At 40.1% G+C, this 18,434-nt stretch overlaps 1 protein-coding gene and 1 pseudogene across 1 annotated transcript; one reads left to right on the forward strand and one right to left on the reverse strand.

Annotated features, from left to right (window-relative positions):
- Positions 1-4,613: 4,613 nt before the first annotated feature.
- LOC132851982 (histone H4-like) lies at positions 4,614-4,934 on the forward strand. The gene has a single exon (XM_060878972.1). The coding sequence runs from the start codon at positions 4,623-4,625 to the stop codon at positions 4,932-4,934; it is 312 nt and encodes a 103-aa protein (XP_060734955.1). The 5' UTR covers positions 4,614-4,622.
- A 1,150-nt stretch (positions 4,935-6,084) lies between these two features.
- Positions 6,085-18,434, reverse strand: part of LOC132852455 (translation initiation factor eIF-2B subunit epsilon-like) — a 123,759-nt pseudogene continuing 111,409 nt past the window's right edge.

Below are 18,434 nucleotides of genomic sequence, written 5' to 3' on the forward strand. Positions count from 1 at the left end.
TCCATTGTGTATTAAAGTGCTGCACCACAGATGTATGAAATAGTCTTTGTGGGTTAGTTGTGAGCGGTTCTAGACTCTTAGGATCGTTCAGGATATCCACAGTTAGGGGGCAACTGTTGACTACTGCCATAGCCTCATAAAACAAAGTGTGCAGTGAAGCATCACTAAGTCTGCCTGATGAAAGTGATACGGTTGAACTTAGAACATTGCGTACAGTTTTGATTTGCCGCTTCCATACGCCACCAGCATGACTGGAAAGGGGAGCATTCAAAATAAAGTCACATTGCTTGTCAGCAAGAAAAACACTAAGTCTTTCAGGGTCAAGCTCCTGTAATGCAGAATTCAGTTCATGTTTAGCATCTATGAAATTGGTACGCTGGTCACATCGAATTTGCCTCACTGTGCCTCAAATAGCAATAAAGCATCGTAGGGCATTGATGAATGCATCTGTAGACATGTCTAACATGTGATGTTCTCTGGGAATAATCAAAGGATGTTTGAATGAGTGAGTGCATGATGAATGACTTATTCTCCCTCCCACCCTGACCATATTGTCCGTGTCTATGAAAGCATCAAGGTGGTGTAATTTATTATGGCATGGAAGTTGTTTTCCTAGGTTCAAAATATCTATCTCCTTCTGATGGACTTGCTTTTGCACTCCCTTTAGGCTCAAATGTTTTGTCTCCTCTTGTTCACTCACAGTTGCAGGTGAATTTGTTTTATCCTTCCTACTTAGTCTCAAAAGGTGTGCAATGGCTTTGACAGCTGTCTTCAGTTGATGTTTGTTCGTGGGACTCTCTGCCTTTAGTTTTGCCTTCAGCAAATGCACTTTCAATCGAGTTGAGATCAGGTGATTGACTCGGCCATTGCAGAATATTCCATTCCTTTTCCTTAAAAAACTCCTGGGTTGCTTTTGCAGTGTGTTGCTTTTACAAAGTCTTATCTGGCCTTTCTATTCTTGAGGCTTATTAATGGTTTGCGATCATCTACTACTGTTGTTTTCCGTGGACAGCCAGGCCTTTTATGATGGATTTGTTTTGTTTTTGAAGCCTAACGATGGCCTGTGTGTGTGTGTGTGTGTGTGTGTGTGTGTGTGTAATCATGCTTCCAAATATGAAGTGTAATATAATGTTTGTGTGATTAACACACATGTAAATGTGAATCTGCTTTAGAGAAATGATTTACAGACAGAGAGTACAGAGTGTTTGTGTTAGGAATATTGTGTTGAGGGATAAGAAGAGTAATTGAAAATAAATAAATGCACATTTATTTGTATAGCGCTTTTCGCAATGGACGTCGTCTCAAAGCAGCTTTAAAAAAAAGTTATATAGAGATTAATATAAAACAAAAACTCAAGGTTAATATTAGACTTCTATTTAAATGCGTTTGTATTTATCAATCATGAACAAGCCTGAGGTGTCTGTGGTGAGGAAAAACACCATTAGGGAGAAACCTTGAGAGGAACCAGACTTAAGGGGGAACCTCATCCTCATGTGGGTGACACTGGAGGGTGTGATTATAAATATACAGTCTGATAATGTTGTAGTGATTATGAGGTTGTTGTCCTCAACAATCACGTGTAGTCGTCATCTCCTCTTAGTATATCTGAATATTTAATGAAGCAGAGTCCAACTGGAGCTGAGTAAAGAAGCAGCAGGCTGAATTATTGTTATCTAATTGGTAATTACATAATATATACTAGTATAATAGTCTATGTGTTGTGTTTGTGTTTAAACAGAAAGAGAGTGCAAATCACAAATTGTTGCAGGTTACTATTATTATTAGTAGTAATAGTAGTGTAAAAAAAAAATACTACTATTACTAATAATAATAATAGTAATAATTTATAGTAATAATAATTTTCTAATAATTTTAGAATATTGCTATATTACTACGATCAACAACAACAAGAAAACTAATATAAAAGCAATAAATGACAATTAAAACTTACTGTTATGAATACTATTTGATCTTATAAGTTGTTGGCCAAATTTCAAAATTGCAACAATACATTTAGTTCTTGACTGATAATCTTTCAAACTAGATTACAATTTTCATATACAGTTAGGTCCATATATATTTGGGCACAGGCACAATTTTAGTTTTTTTTTTTAGGTATTTACCAAAACACATCCAAGCTATAGTTGTATAGGTATAGTGGGCAGAAAGTCTCTCAGCTTTAATTTGAGGGTATTTAAATCCAATTTGTAGGAAGGGATTAGGAATTACAGCTCTTGACAGTAGCCAGCCCCCTTTTTCAAGTGACCAAAAGTAATTGGACAGTTGAATCAGAAGCTGTTTCATAGACAGTTGTAGGCTTTTCCTTCATTATTTCTTCATCAATTAAGCAGGTAAAAGGTCTGGAGCTGATTCTAAGTGTGGTATTTGCACTTGGAATCTGTTGCTGTGAACCTACCTCAGGTGTTCAAAGGCGCTCTCCATGCAAGTCAAACAGGTTATCGTTAGGCTTCAAAAACAACACAAATCCATCAGAGATAAAGCAGGAACATTAGGAGTGGCCAGATCAACAGTTTGGTACATTCTGAGGAAAAAAGAATGCAATGGTGAGCTCAGCAACATAAAAAGGCCTGGCCGTCCACAGAAGACAACAGAAGTAGATGATCGCAAACCATTCATAAGCCTCAAGAATAGAAAGGCCAGATTGGACTTTGTCAAAAAAACATCTAAAAAGGCCCGACCAGTTCTGGAAAAGCATTCTTTGGACGGATGAAACTAAGATCAACCTTTACCAGAATGACAGGAAGAGAAAAGTATGGAGAAGGCTTGGAACAGCTCATGATCCAATGCTTACAACATCATCCGTAAGACATAGTGGAGGCAGTGTAATGGCATGGGCATGCATGGCTTCCAGTGGCACTGGGTCACTGGTGTTTATTGATGATGTGACAGAAGACAGAAGCAGCCGGATGAATTCTGAAGTGTATAGAATATACTGTCTGCCCAAATTAAGCCAATTGCAGCAAAGTTGATTGGACGGTATTTCACAGTACAGATGGACAATGATCCAAACCACACTGCAAAAGCAACCCAGGAGTTTTTAAGGAAAAGAAATGGAATATTCTGCAATGGCCGAATCAACCACCTGATCTCAAATTGATTGAAAGTGCATTTGCTGAAGGCAAAACTAAAGGCAGAAAGTCCCACGAACAAACATCAACTGAAGACAGCTGCAGTTAAGGCCTGGCAAAGCATCAGAAAGGAGGAAACCCAGCCTCTGGTGATGTCCAATTACATTTGAGCCCCTGAAAATGGGGGGACTGTGCATAAAAATGGTTGCAGTTCCTGAACCTTTTACTTGATATTTTTGTTAAACCCCTTGAATTAAAGCTGAACGTCTGCTCTTCAAATGCATCGTTTTTTTTTTTCATTTTATTTTCATTTTATTCTGGTGGCAGACATAGCCAAAAGTATGAAAATTGTGCCTGTGTTTAAGTATATATGGACCTAACTGTGTGTGTGTGTGTGTATATAATATATAAACATGTTTCAGTTATGTCTATACATACTGTACTGTTTGTGATATTTTTCTTTCTTTTATTGTTTAAGTATTGTTTGGTTCTGTCTTTAGTTCTGAATCTTGGTTAACCCTTTGTTTGAATACGGCATGTCTCAGAGATTAATAACCAGTTTACATGTTGATTTCCAGATTCTGGCAGTCACACACAACTATCACAATCACACTTCATTGCTCTGCTTTCAGTACAATAGTGTACAGTGTATCAGACTCTGTTGTTCAGCTGTTGTCTTGTTTATCTATAACAAACAGAGTCTACTTATATACATGTAATCTAACATAGCTGTTCAAATGATGGCCACCAAAATCTCATTTACATTGAGGCCTGTGTCTAGACTGTGTCGACTAAATATTTCAAGTAGAACAGTGATTGATATTTGAATGTTGACTTCAATGAGCTTTCTTGGTGAATGACACTGAGTTTTAGAATGAGATTAGTGTTGGAGAAAATGTAGCTCACTTAGAATATAAACCTTATAGATTCTGTAATATTTTGTGTTTTACAGCTGATAAAATGACTCCTGAATGTTGTCTTTGCATTCCTTTCTGTGTTGCTTGTAATCTACTCTCAGTTTTAAACATGGGCTCGGTTTATAATGTACCCAGACGAACACGAAACACCGGGCCTCCTAGTAGTGGACCTAGGAGTATAGAATACAGGCCTCAAGCCACAGACGTGCTCAAATGGATGTTTTACATCTAAACAGTGAAGGTTAATGTTGTACAACCACAGAGTGCTTTTACTAACCTCCATACATTGCTGGGTGTTTATCTGTATATTTTTATTGAAATTCTTACTTTGCATACCTTGTGTTAAATTCTACTACTATTACTAAGACTTATAACAATAATAATAATTATAATGATGATCCTTGTGTGTACAGCGAGGTTGCAGCAGAAAAATACACTAGTAAGTTAACAGCTGTGGTTTTCTCTTTGTTTATGAATGTGTTCTATTGTGTGAGCAATAGAACACACGCCTTTTCCTCCTCGCCTTTTCTCAACTGGGTCCAGGAGATGGAGGATAAATATTTGGCCTCTGTGTGGTGTATTTTATTGAGTGGCTTCACTTCGAGAGAGCATTATCATGTCTGTTAGAGGTAAAGGTGGTAAGGAACTCGGCAAAGGGGGCGCAAAGCGTCATCGTAAGGTCCTTCGCGATAACATCCAGGGAATCACCAAGCCGGCTATTCGCCGTCTGGCTCACCGTGGCAGTGTTAAGCGTATTTCCGGCCTGATCTACAAAGAGACTCGCGGTGTGCTGAAAGTCTTCTTGGAGAACATCATCCATGACGCCGTCACCTACACCGAGCATGCCAAAAGAAAGACCGTCACCGCCATGGATGTGGTATATGCCCTTAAACGCCAGGGGCACACTCTGTACGGCTTCGGCGGATAAATGTTCAACACTGAACCACGTGAACACAACGGCTCTTTTAAGAGCCACCCAAATATCCACAAAGAGATGTTCCTTCTTTACTGGGTGTGTGTGTGTGTGTGTGTGTGTGTGTGTGTGTGTGTGTGTGTGTAAAGACTGTTGGTAGAAACAGGACTTTTTCCCCCTTTTCTTTTATCATAAAGCACAAAGTTGTACAAATTTGTACATAATAAATAAATAAAATTATTTAATAATTTTAAATTATTGTAAATAATGTACAAAATTGAAAGTGTAAAACGGCGGTAGGGGAACAAAGCACAGCGGACACAGTGGACAAAGAAGAACTAGACAACACTGAGCAGTAGGTATCCCTCGAGTCTATACTCATCTCTCACACTTTAGGGCTTTGATTATGTTCTCACATCAGATTAGCAAAGCAAGCTATCCATATTAGCTACTCAGAGTCAGCTGTAGCACCAACCGTCTCTTCTACTACCCTCCAACCTTTACGTTTATTCCCGATGCCTCTGTACACGTCTGTACACGTACACTGTACACGTCACAGAGGGCTCGTATATGTGAAGGTGAACTTACAGAGGTTAGAAAGTTTTCTTCTGCTGTGAGGTGAAGTTAAGAAACACCAGACCACAAGTTCTGGAGGATCTGAGAGGAACCTTTACAGCTCGGCTGTCACAACTAATCTGTTCAGAATGACAAAATGTTCATGAAAACCTGATTATCTGCCACTTTGTTTTTCTTCATTAGGATAATGAAGCACTTCAGTAGCTGGGAATATAAAGAACAGTAGGACACACTCTGGATAAATAAACACACACTTTCATTTCAGCTTAAAACAGGTCTCACAGCTGCCAATCAAAATGTAGTAATATTACACTTCAAATTTCACTCCTGGGTCATTCATTGAGTCAGGGCTAACATAATGGTCAAAGGTTAGGTCGTGTCCATGGTAACAATAACTCACACAACAAAAGCAGATTTACAAAAGCATCAGAAAGCAGCATTAAGTGCGTTAATAAACACCTTGTGTGTTCACATTAGGGTTCTCACATTAGCATGAGATCAGTTCTGCTTCTTCTCACACTCACTCACACATCACACACACACACTCACTGATCAGTGGTGTTCTGACTGGTGTTCAGTTATCTCCCTCTTAAGACTCCTCAGCCTCCTACAACCACTGGATGAACGTCAGCAGCTGCACACACAGTACACACACAGTACACACACACACAGTACACACACACACAGTACACACACAGTACACACACAGTACACACACAGTACACACACACACACACACACCATTCGTTCATTCATTCTTCTACCGCTTATCCAAACTACCTCGGGTCACGGGGAGCCTGTGCCTATCTCAGGCGTCATCGGGCATCAAGGCAGGATACACCCGGGACGGAGTGCCAACCCATCGCAGGGCACAAACACACATTCACTCACTCACGCACGCACGCACGCACGCACGCACTCACACACTACCGACAATTTTCCAGAGATGCCAATCAACCTACCATGCATGTCTTTGGACCGGGGGAGGAAACCGGAGAACCCGGAGGAAACCCCCGAGGCACGGGGAGAACATGCAAACTCCACACACACAAGGCGGAGGCGGGAATCGAACCCCGACCCTGGAGGTGTGAGGCAAACGTGCTAACCACTAAGCCACCGTGCCCCCCCTCACACACACCATGTGTTCATTATTTCCCTTCAACAACATGTCTACATCTGTTTGAATCAGATAACTCATCTGTGTTATAAAAATGTTCTGACCCAAACTAGAATTTGTTTTTAAAGCACTAATGGGACAGACATCTTCTTACATTACAGACCTAACTCTATCGTACTCAGCACCAAGGTCCTTTAGGTCCCCTCAGCTCCCTCCAGACATCCAGACTTTAAATCTGGGCTAAAACTTTACTTTATTCTCTGCATTTTCCAGCCTCTTCACCTGGAGTTATTTATTCTTTAACTAATTATCTCCTTTACATCTTTGTTCTTTTCTACTCCTAGTTGGATGTGTTGTATATTTATTATGAGTTTTGTACAGCACAGTCAGTGTAAGCTGAATTTAAATGTGCTCTTTAAATAAACTAACTTACTGTAGTAACAGAACACATTCCCATGTTCTGTATATTAAATATTGTAACAGTCACTGCCTGTCACAGGGTTTAACGTAGTTTTGTTAACAGTTCATCCTGGCCACTAGTCGGACACATAGGTATGTCCTGTAGGGGATAAAACAGGAAGTTGAAGAGAAAAATGGGAGATCATGTTTGAACATAGATACAGTAATACCTCGAGATACGAGTTTAATTCGTTCCGTGACCTTGCTCGTATCTCAATCTGTTCCAGCTTGCAAAATTCCACTCCAGTTGTTTTGTTTATGTGTTTTGAATATGAAAAATGTTCAGTACCTGTATTTATAAATGACAAATATTGTATTAAAACATACAGTAATAAAAGAGAATGTTAAAAAAATAAACTGGTTTTACTTCACGGAAGAAGCGCACGGAGGTTGAGGGAGGAGTAAACAGGCGGAGGAGTAAACAGGCGGAGGAGTTAGGAGGAATTACACTTTCACTTTCGTTCACTTACTCGCTACTATACACTCTTAATGCTACTTTACACTTAAATGGAACTTAAATTCACTAAAATGAACAAACGTAACCGAAATTCTCTTAACTTTACTGAACTTAATTGTTACAATTTCTGTTTTCTTTACATTAATTTTGCTTAATTTTCTTCATCGCTTTTCTCTTCACTTCTTTTTGCCTTTTTTGTCTCTCTTTTCTCACTAACGTTTGCCGGTCGTTTTAATAAAAACCTGTCCGATCGGCATATCGGATGCAGTGTAGTCGCACCATTTCCAATTTTTTTAATGGATCCAACGCTTAAAATGGATCCGACAATTACGGATCCGCAGATGGTCGGCACCTCAGGCAGCGCCTTTGCGACTCTCCATAGGAAATGAATGACTTCCGTTTTAACAGCCGTCATTTGTTGTGTGCAGTGGAAAGGCGGCTTTAACCGAGTGAGACGCGGGAAGCTGAGGCGGGGGAAACAGAGCACACATGGTTGTTGGGGATCTTTGTTTCGAAAGATTGATAATCTACTTTTTCACAATATAATGCATAGTGCTAGTAGGTGTAAGTTTATTACTTACATTCTTCCACTTGAGTAAACTTTAAATGAACAATCACTACTTACCTTATAGCCTACTGCATGCAACACTGCTACAATGGTGTGACTATACATGTTCATAAACATAACTTTAACATTTAAATTGTACTGGTTTATTAAATATGATACACAAAGCAATATGCAGGTGGAAGCAAATCACAAATTTGAGAACATAATGTGAATAATAGTTGAGGTGCCAAAGACTGTTCAATCTTTTATTTATTCTTTTCCCGCAATATTTTTCCTTAAATATTTCCTCTCCTTAAGTGAAGTAACTTCATAAAAGAGCATTCTGCTTGTGTTAAGTCCAGGACAATCTAATAAAATATGTTTGACAGATAAGGGAATCTTACAAAACATACATAAAGTTGGGTCTTCACCTTTAAGCAAAAAAAGCATGGGTCAATTTTTAATGTCCTTATTAAGAGCTTCGGAATCTACATTGTCGGTTTTCCTGTCAAAAACTAATGAGTAACTAGCGTGGATTAGCTGCGGTCATTAACCAAGGACTAAAACAAACCAACGGAACAAGAAATATTTCCTAACTTTCAATATCGTAAAACACATTCTCACTTGTGTAATGTAATCACTTGCTGTCTGGTTTTTAGATTTCTTTCATTTGAACAACCATATGCAGCACAGAAGTCCGGCATTGTCAATGCATTTGAGGTAAAGGAGCACCGTACAAAGATGGCGGCGGTTTTGACGCATTTTTAGGACCCCAAGGCGACATCTAGTGTATACTGTATACCCATGATGTTTGAAGCTGGCGCATGCTCTGTTGTAATGGTCACCTTAACCCTGTTTTGAGAAACTTTATTGTTTCCTGCTCAAAGAGGATTACTGTGTGGTGTAGGTTCTGCTCATCTGCTGTGACTATGTGGGACGGTTATTGACAAATATGCTGCTTACTTGACTGAAGAAACTCTCTCTGGAATTTAGTTGGATTCTATGTCACGGGCCTTAGCATCCAAAAGAGGGATAAAAGTTGGAACATTATCATTCCCCTCGTCAACCTACACATTCTTGTTCATCTTCAGATAAGACTGTTTTCTGTTTACTGGACTGTTTCTGACTTAATGCCCATTTGCCATATACTCATGCCTATGCTCATGGAAGACTTTTGGAGTTGTATTTATGTCAGGGCCGTAGCCAGCCTATTGAAAGACAGGGTTCTTTTTTTTTTTCAAAAAGAGGACCTCCTTTTGTATTTAATTATGAGGTTCAAATGCTTCATTTTGGTGACCTTTTATGCACTAACTTGTGCTGGATTAGCTTGTCTGCTGGTATCTTAACGAGCACGCTTTTTGATGCATCTAAATTATTTACTGCATTGTTGTCAAATTGCTTCCTCATATACCACCTTTGTCAGTTCATTCACAGTTCATAAGTTTAGAGACCACACTAACAACAGAATAAATTTAATGAACTTTACTGAAGTATTAATAATAATTATTTTCATCATTATTTCTTGACTCTCTGTCAATGCCTCTTTGCTTGTTGCTGTATTTGTCTTGGCACTTATGGATTTAGTACACTGGTCAGTTCCAATCTTCTTGGATGCAATTTGGAGAATATGTTACATGTTTCCCATGTAAAGAGCAACTTGCATGGTGTATTTAATCTATTTTGACTTATTTAAGGGAAACTTTGAGACAGAAAAGTTTTAACAAGCTAACCTAAATAGAAAAGGAAATGAATGTTTATATAATCGTAATAGTAATGAAATTACCTCCCTTACGTTGCCAGTAAGTTATGAAATTACCAAAATAGTACGCATACCTGCAAACTCACAAGAGGTGAAAAAGGTGACAAGGTTCGAAATAACCCCCCCACCCCCCTACCCACATAAAGGGAAAATAACAAACACAAATATTGCTATTTCTTTTGTTTTTTGTCCGCCACAAGCCTTTCAAGTGCCCGTTTTCTTTCTTTGCGGCTTGAAGTGAGGGACGAAATAGGTGATTGCCTTATCTTGCTTCTGAATGCTGATTGGTCAAAAGACACGAGGATGATTGAGACGTGAGGCGTCATCTGCTTACTAGTGCTTCACACTCCAGTCCAGTTGGTGGCAGTGAATGTACCAAAAGTTGGTTTGCCATCCGCCATAAAAAGTCATTAGAAGTAGAGGCGCGAGGCATCAGCTTGATAGATGGTATACTTAGTGATGGCGAAGTGAAGCTTTCTTGAAGCAGTGAAGCTTTTAACCCAATTGTATCGGAAAAAGGTTCATTACTCGAAGCTTTTCGAATCAGAGCTCGATGAGGACCTCTGCTGGTGAAAGTGTTTAAAATTTAAAAAAGATCATGCTATTAAGCGGTGCACAAAAGGCTTTCAAAAGGCATGTTACACTCTCACTCACACTCTCATTTTCTACCGCTTATCCGAACTACCTCGGGTCACGGGGAGCCTGTGCCTATCTCAGGCGTCATCGGGCATCAAGGCAGGATACACCCTGGACGGAGTGCCAACCCATCACAGGGCGCACACACTCTCTCATTCACTCACACAATCACACACTACGGACAATTTTCCAGAGATGCCAATCAACCTACCATGCATGTCTTTGGACCAGGGGAGGAAACCGGAGTACCCGGAGGAAACCCCCGAGGCACGGGGAGAACATGCAAACTCCACACACACAAGGCGGAGGCGGGAATCGAACCCCCAACCCTGGAGGTGTGAGGCGAACGTGCTAACCACTAAGCCACCGTGCCCCCTGTCATGTTACACTGAATTGTATAATTGCCCAATGATGAGTGAGATTTAAGTTATAAATATAGGCTTCACAACAAAACCATATATATCCACCTTATTGGGCAAAATCAAATGAAAGTGTTCCCACATTTCAGAACGCGATCTTTTTGTAACAGGCTCCATTGACAACTCGCAACAATAAACTCTCCTAAACTCGCTACACACTAATAGATTCCATGTAATACTCCAATACAACACACGAGGGCGTGCCGTGTGTCTCGCACAGTTTTAAACCTTTGAATCACATAACGAACCAGTCATGTTGGTTTGTGTGAAACGAAGCTTCGGACGTCATTGGTCACGTGATTTTGCCAGAACAAATCAAGCTTCGATACAAAGCTTCAATGAAAATCGGTTCATTTTTTTGACACGCCTCGGAGCTTCGGTGTCACTGCTAACATCACTAGGTATACTATGCTGCGTCCAAAACCGCCGCCTAAGCACTACTTCGCCTAATTATTGGATGGAAGTAAGCGGTTTCGGACGCAGCTGAAAGAAGTTCACCAGGATATCCGAGGAAAGCTGATTTTTATAGCATGAACAGTGCAAAGTAACTGAGACTGTTATAATATATGTATATTGTGTAATTAGATTTATAACTATAAACTAATATAGTGTTGCTGAAAAGTGTGAGAAAATACATAGAGTAAAGAACTACAGTTAGTGTAAATGTTTCCCAGTCAGTGTCTCACCCCGGGGTTCTTGCGCAGGGTAATGCTCCTCTCGGTCTGAGCTCCCTAAGAGAACCAGCACACAATGGAGTCCTCATCTAGTATCTCCAACTGGTACACACTCATCAACACCTACAGAGCACACACACGCAGACACACACAGCTAAACCACAGCACCCTACTACTATATAGTATACAAACAGAGCTTACATGCACCTCACAAGTTGGGTGTGGCTTTGTGTTGTGGGTGTGGTTTACTGCAGTGGGTGTGGTTTTATGTGATGAAAGTAGCTCATTGCTGTGGGTGTGGCTCTGTGTGGTGGGTGTGGTTTACAGCTATGGGTGTGGCTTTACCTTAGCAAGAGCAGGCTAGTGTCTGTCATGCTCCATGAACACTTCCTACAGAGTGGAGAGACAGTGTGCATGATCCTGAGCTCGCTTCACATAGTTCTTAAACACTGGAGACCACTTCTTCAACAACTAAACACACACACACTTTACCTGGCTTTATTTCATTTTATTTCCTGGCTTTAAGCAATCAAATACACAGAGCACTTTTTAGGTGTCTACAGCAATCATCTATAGTAATGTGAGAGAGAGAGAGAGAGAGAGAGAGAGAGAGAGAGAGAGAGAGACAGACAGGCAGACAGAGACAGGCAGACAGAGAGACAGAGACAGGCAGACAGCGAGACAGGCAGAGAGACAGACAAAGAGACAGACAGGCAGAGAGACAGGCAGAGAGACAGGCAGAGAGAGAAAGAAGAAGAGACAGACAGGTAGACAGCGAGACAGACAGACAGCGAGACAGGCAGACAGACAGACTCACAGACAGACAGACAGACTCACAGGCAGCAGTAGAGTGGAGTACTGGGCAGCAGTGATTTGAGCTCCTTGCTGTTTAAAGGAAACTGCAGAACCACTTTAGTGAGAATCTGCATCACTTCCTTTAGAGTGATGTCATAGGCATACCTGTAAAATCACCATAATTACTGTTACTGATATTAGAGCTGATGATGCAAATGATCCAAAACGCAGCTGCACGGCTTGTTTTCAACCTGCCTAAGTTCTCACACACCACCCTGTAGCTGCACACATCAGATTTAAACACTGGTTGTCTATAAAGCCTAAAAACGGACCATCTCCCTCTTCCCTCAAAGCCCTTATCACTCCTCACACTGCACCTCACACCCTCAGACCTACAGCACTGCTCCACTGGTCCCATCTCTCAGGGTAAGAGGGAAGACTATTTTTTGTTCTGCACCGAGGTGGAGGAATAAATGTCCCCTAGACTGGATATCTTCAAATGATGGCTATATACCTACTTCGTCATGAGACAATTCAACTAGCACTTTATCCCCTGTTTGTTGGATATGTGTATTTATATATATGAACTTTGAACAATGTTTTTCGTCCCATGGTATCTAAAGTCTGTAGCCTAGTGAACCAGAGTTGATGTATTCAATGATAGAGACTTAAACACCTCTGTACATTGCTCTGGATAAGAGAGTGTCACATGCTGTAAATGTAAATGATATTAGAGTGGATGATATTAGAGCAGATGATACTCCTGTTTCACCACCCTGAGGGTTTTTATTACCCTTAAATCACAGCTACATCTTATTCCCTCTTTAATGACTCACTTGAGCGAGTTGATCTCCAGAACCAGATTGTCACAGCTGATGTTCTCCTCCAGACCTCGCTGCAGAGTGCCGAGAACCTCGTTCTGTAACACTGACACACACACAGTTAAACTTTATGTATAAAGTATACACTATCTTCTAGAAAGCTGTGTTCGATACCTAACTATTCATTCAACCCTAGCCACCGTGATCACCATGACAACAGTGTTACCTCCCAAATCACATTACACTACCTTCATAGAACAGTCTACATATTATAGATATTCTAAAACTGTAATATAGTTATATGTCCATTGTGTCCGATATGTACAGTTATTGTATGTTAGCTAATAAAAAATGTCTGCAACAGAGTGTGCGGTTACCATGACAACAGACCACCAAGAGCGAAGTGACACCAACACAAAGTGTCTACAGAGTACACCATAAACTGTATGTGAATACTGACAGTTACCATGGCAATAATCTGTTCGCATTGGCCATGTCCCAAACATAACATTTCCTTCACTACGTGTCTAAAGAGTGCAAAATGTACTGGCACTTAGGTTTCAGCAAGCAATGTTTAAAAGAAACAGTCTGTTGTCATAGTAAACATGGCATGATGTTTCGTGATTTGGGACACAGCCCAAGTGTCAGTACCTTTAACATAGTCAAGCTCGGGCGATTCAGATCGACTCCCAGGATCATGTGATCCTTCACTGGCCTTGCTCTCTGTCTCACTCTCAGGATCAAACTTTATAACCAGACCTGCTCGCGCACACACACGATCACAATGCAAAACACAGACCTTTCATTTATGTGTGTGTGTGTGTGTGTGCGTGTGTGTGTGTGTGTGTGTGTACCCTTGTGTTTGACCTTGTCTTTATGAACACTGACGTCATTGTCATCTATCAGGAACTCATCCTTATCTTCATCTTCCTCCTCCTCGTCTGGGTGATGCAGAGACACAACCGTCCCCTCATGGAGAGACACGCCTGGCCCCATGACCACCTACCCCCAGGGTGTAAAGGTCATGGGATAATGTACAAGGGCTATACAGAGAAAATTATCATCAGAGGTGTGTTAGAGATGAGGAACAATAGTAATGTGTGTGTGTAGGTGCTCTGTGTGAGTGAGTGAGTGTGTGTGTGTGTGTGTGTGTGTGTGTGTGTGTGTGTGTGTGAGAGAGAGAGTGTATGTGTGAGTGTGGGAGTGTATGTGTGAGTCTGTGTGTGTGTATGTTCGTGCTCTGTGTGTGTTTGTGTGTGTGTGTGAGTATGTGTATGTGTGTGTGTGTGTGTATGAATCCTTACACTATAAGCGAGTACACACTGTGGTTTGAGTGTAGCTCTGTGTTTCACCTCCACTCCATCACATATCACAGACTGACGAACCGTCACCAATACGAATCCAACGAATCGATCGAACACCATGCCATCACCTAGGAGACACAAAGATACACACATGCACACACACATACATACACACATACATACACACGTCACAGAGAAAAACCCAAGCGAGAGTGAAACAGGAAGTGAGGGTGAAGCAGGAAGTGTTACCGATGAAAAAGTTAGCACCAGTCACAGTGTTTGACAGACTGCAGTTGGCGCCGATCACAGTGTTTTGTCCAATCAGAACGTTCTTCTCCATCAAACTGCCGTGTCCCAGGCTGATGCCCACTTCACGGTAAATGTTGTGGTGCGAGTGTGTGCAGCTCCGCCCCTCTTCATCTGAGAAGTTAGCTTCAGGGGTGATGGGATACGCCCAGTCGTACATGTGCAGGTTGGAGACGCGTGCGCCGTAGCCATCTTTACTCACAAACATGTGGATCTGATTCCCCAAAATCTAACAGGAAAATCAGTGAAAACAACAACACACTGCTACATGCTACTATAACCAGTTGTTCATTCATACAGTTTACTCTATACAAAAATGCTAACTCTGGCTAGCATGATGAAAATGTAGAATAAAGTTACTAGCATGTGAGATGTGTGAGTGCTCTGACCTCTTCGTTGACGAGAATCCCACGGACGAAGTCGTTCCTGGTCTGATAGTCGAAGTTATCAGTGAAGAGTTCAGCAACTTGAGGAATGTCATACACTCGTTATGTACAGGAGTGTGTGTGTGGTTCAGAGTAAACACACACCTGAGGGGAACAGATACTGATATGCCAGTCCAGCAGATCATGACAAACCTCAAACTCATCACTGCGACTATGGAAAATGTTCTGTAATAAACAAACAAATCATTAAGTCTGAATCCACACTGTAGGCGTGTCCCGTCCCACACCACGCCTCAGTCTAGATGGAGAGAGAGAGAGAGAGAGAGAGAGAGATTAAATGTACATGTTTATCATTTATAAAACACAATTAAACTATACTATATAAACCAACTATACTGTAATTACAGACTTGCTCACACACACTTGCACTAAGGGTTCCCTTAGCACATAAAAACGTGTTTAAGAGGTCTTTTATCCCAAATGCTATTACATTTCTTAATTCCTCAAGCGACTGATAAAACAAGTGTAAAAATCTGAGATACTGTGATGTGATAATTTGATATTCTAATGGATATTGGTCTTTGTTTTTATGTTATTTTCCAGTTCCTTTTGTTTCTCATTTTTAAGTGATAGTGAGCCAAAGAAAAATTTCTACCTTGGTGGACAATAAAGACATACAACAGGACACAGTTGGTCTGCTAACAACTCAGGATGTTTATTAAAGTGCAGATTGTAAAAAAAGAAAGAAAAAGGCACAGGAGTTTCAGTTGGATCAGAACCCAGAGGAGAACTCTTCATGGTTCTCCAGTGCAGTAACACCACAGCTCGGCTCTGTCCCGGTTACTTCACTCCGGATCAAACCGTCAGCCCTTACACACTCAGTGTGGAGGATAAGTAGAACACAAGAGCAGCTGAAATCCCTTTAATAAAACACTGCTCAACTCCAGGTTCAACAGTACTAAATACTTACCAGAACCTCTCTGAACCTTTTTTAATCAGTGTGTGTTGTGTGTTTTTATAATAATGTGTGTTGTGTTTCTATAATCAGTGTGTGTTGTAATGTTGTGTTTTTATAATCTGTGTGTTGTGTTTTTATAATCTGTGAGTTATGATTTTATAATCACTGTGTGTTGTGTTTTTATAACCAGTGTGTGTTGTAATGTGTGTTTTTTAAATCTGGGTTGTGTGATTTTATAATCACTGTGTTGTGTTTTTATAATCTGTGTGTTGCGTGTTTTTATAATCTGTGTGTTGTAATGTTGTGTTTTTATAATCAGTGTGTGTTGTAATGTGTTTTTATAATCTGTGTGTGTTGTGTGATTTTATAATCAGTGTTGTAATGTGTGTTTCTAATCAGTGTGTGTTGTAATGTTAAGTAAAAGGGAACATTTAAAAAAAACTTTTTTTAAAAAATTGCATCCACAACATGAACTTTTTTTAACATGAACCTTTTATTGATTTAAAATTTCAATTAATAAAACAATAATAATGTTGATAATTTAAAAAAAACATTTTAAAAAAAAATAAAACGATTCCCTTAAAAAAAACAACTCATTTTTCCCCTCTTCCTTTATAGAACTAAAATAAAAAGAGCTACATGTAAAAGAAAATCAAAAATACATAAAATAAACCTGAAGGCACAAACGATGTTTTGCATCCTGTCACTCAGCCGCCTCCTTAGAATGTCCAGCTCTGTGCATGCCGACAGGGGATGAGAAAAATAAGAAAGAAAACAAGTCCATAAATCAGATGTTCCTTCTGAAAACTATATATACACCTTTATGACTGAAAAAGCAATAATGCTGCAAAACTCACCAAGGAAACCAGAGCAAATTAAGAAAGCGACTTCGAAGGTGATGCAGAAGCAGGTCAGCCACTTGACGACTACCTCTGCGCTCCGCATCACCTTGATGACGTTGGTCACGGCGCCCAGCATCATGTCCAGATAGAAAATCCACCTGGTTATCAGCGGCAACCATGCCGACAACCACCTTTTTGCCGCCGACAACCACCTTTTTGCCGCCGACAACCACCGCCTAAGCTGATGAAAAAATAAAATTTATAAAAAATTTATAAATTAGGCCATCCTTGAAAATATTCTTGTTTGCCGTAATCTGAACGACCCTGTCAATTTAGGACCGACTCTTTTTTTTGCTTCAAGTCCGACCGACTTGCCGGTTGTAAATTTGCGTTAAGACCGACCAATTTTATTTTATTCTTCAAACAAAAAACAAAAATATTTTACTCTTCAAACAACTAATACAAAAGCAATAAAATAATAATTATATTTCAGTAAGTATTGTCAGGGTTCCCACTCTTTTTCAGAGATCATTTTCCAGGACTTTTCCCAGGACATTTCAAATTTAGGAAAAAAAGACAAGGATCACAGATTCACGGCCTAAAGTAGTATGTTCTTCTCTCCAGAAGTCTTAAAAACAACGTACGCTTTATGGCTATTACTTAACTATAAAATTAGAAAAACACCAGATACCCACACACAGAGCTCTTTCAAACGAGTCATTCAAAATACGTATTCATTTAGGAATAAAGAAAATGACGGTATTTATGATGATATTCACTTTCACGAACCATTCGTTAATAAATGCCTACTCAAAGAAACGCCATTGTATGTTGCTAAAAAGTAAGTGACAGGAGTGATCCTATGGTTAGTGAAGGATAGAAAGGAAGTCACTTAACTTCTTGTTTAGTGAACTGTTGCAAAAATCAATATCACATTTGCAAACGTGTTTTTAAGTTTATATAAGTAAACCTATTATAGGTTACCAGCCTTCGCCTTACTGTATATGTTTACAACACTAGTCTGTGCTGCACTTTGAGCATGCAAATAATTGTTCAATGTATGCTTCACTGTGCATCCCGTCAGTAGAATATCTAATTTTGACTTCTTACAGTATATCGCCCATAAAACAGGTTTGGGGACTGTGTGGATGGATTACTTTTAAAGACAATTTGTCATGTGAATGAAATTTCAACATTTATAAAATAAAAAGACCGCACATATTAATCCCCTTTCCTTTCTCAGGCCAATGCCGTCATGCATGCTTTAGTTTGCTGTGCATTCCCCTTGCCATGATATTCAGATTAACAAGGTTAATATAACCTGCTTACCCGTCACCATTTGCTGAAAACATTCGAGCACTTAAACCATTCCTAGCACCTGAAACCGCCAACACAAGACTGTGTCATCCTTCACAGCAAGATTAAACAGCATAACAAAAAAACGTCAAAACTCAGCGTC

The sequence above is a fragment of the Tachysurus vachellii genome, chromosome 10, assembly GCF_030014155.1.
Source record: "Tachysurus vachellii isolate PV-2020 chromosome 10, HZAU_Pvac_v1, whole genome shotgun sequence".
Lineage (NCBI taxonomy): Eukaryota > Metazoa > Chordata > Actinopteri > Siluriformes > Bagridae > Tachysurus > Tachysurus vachellii.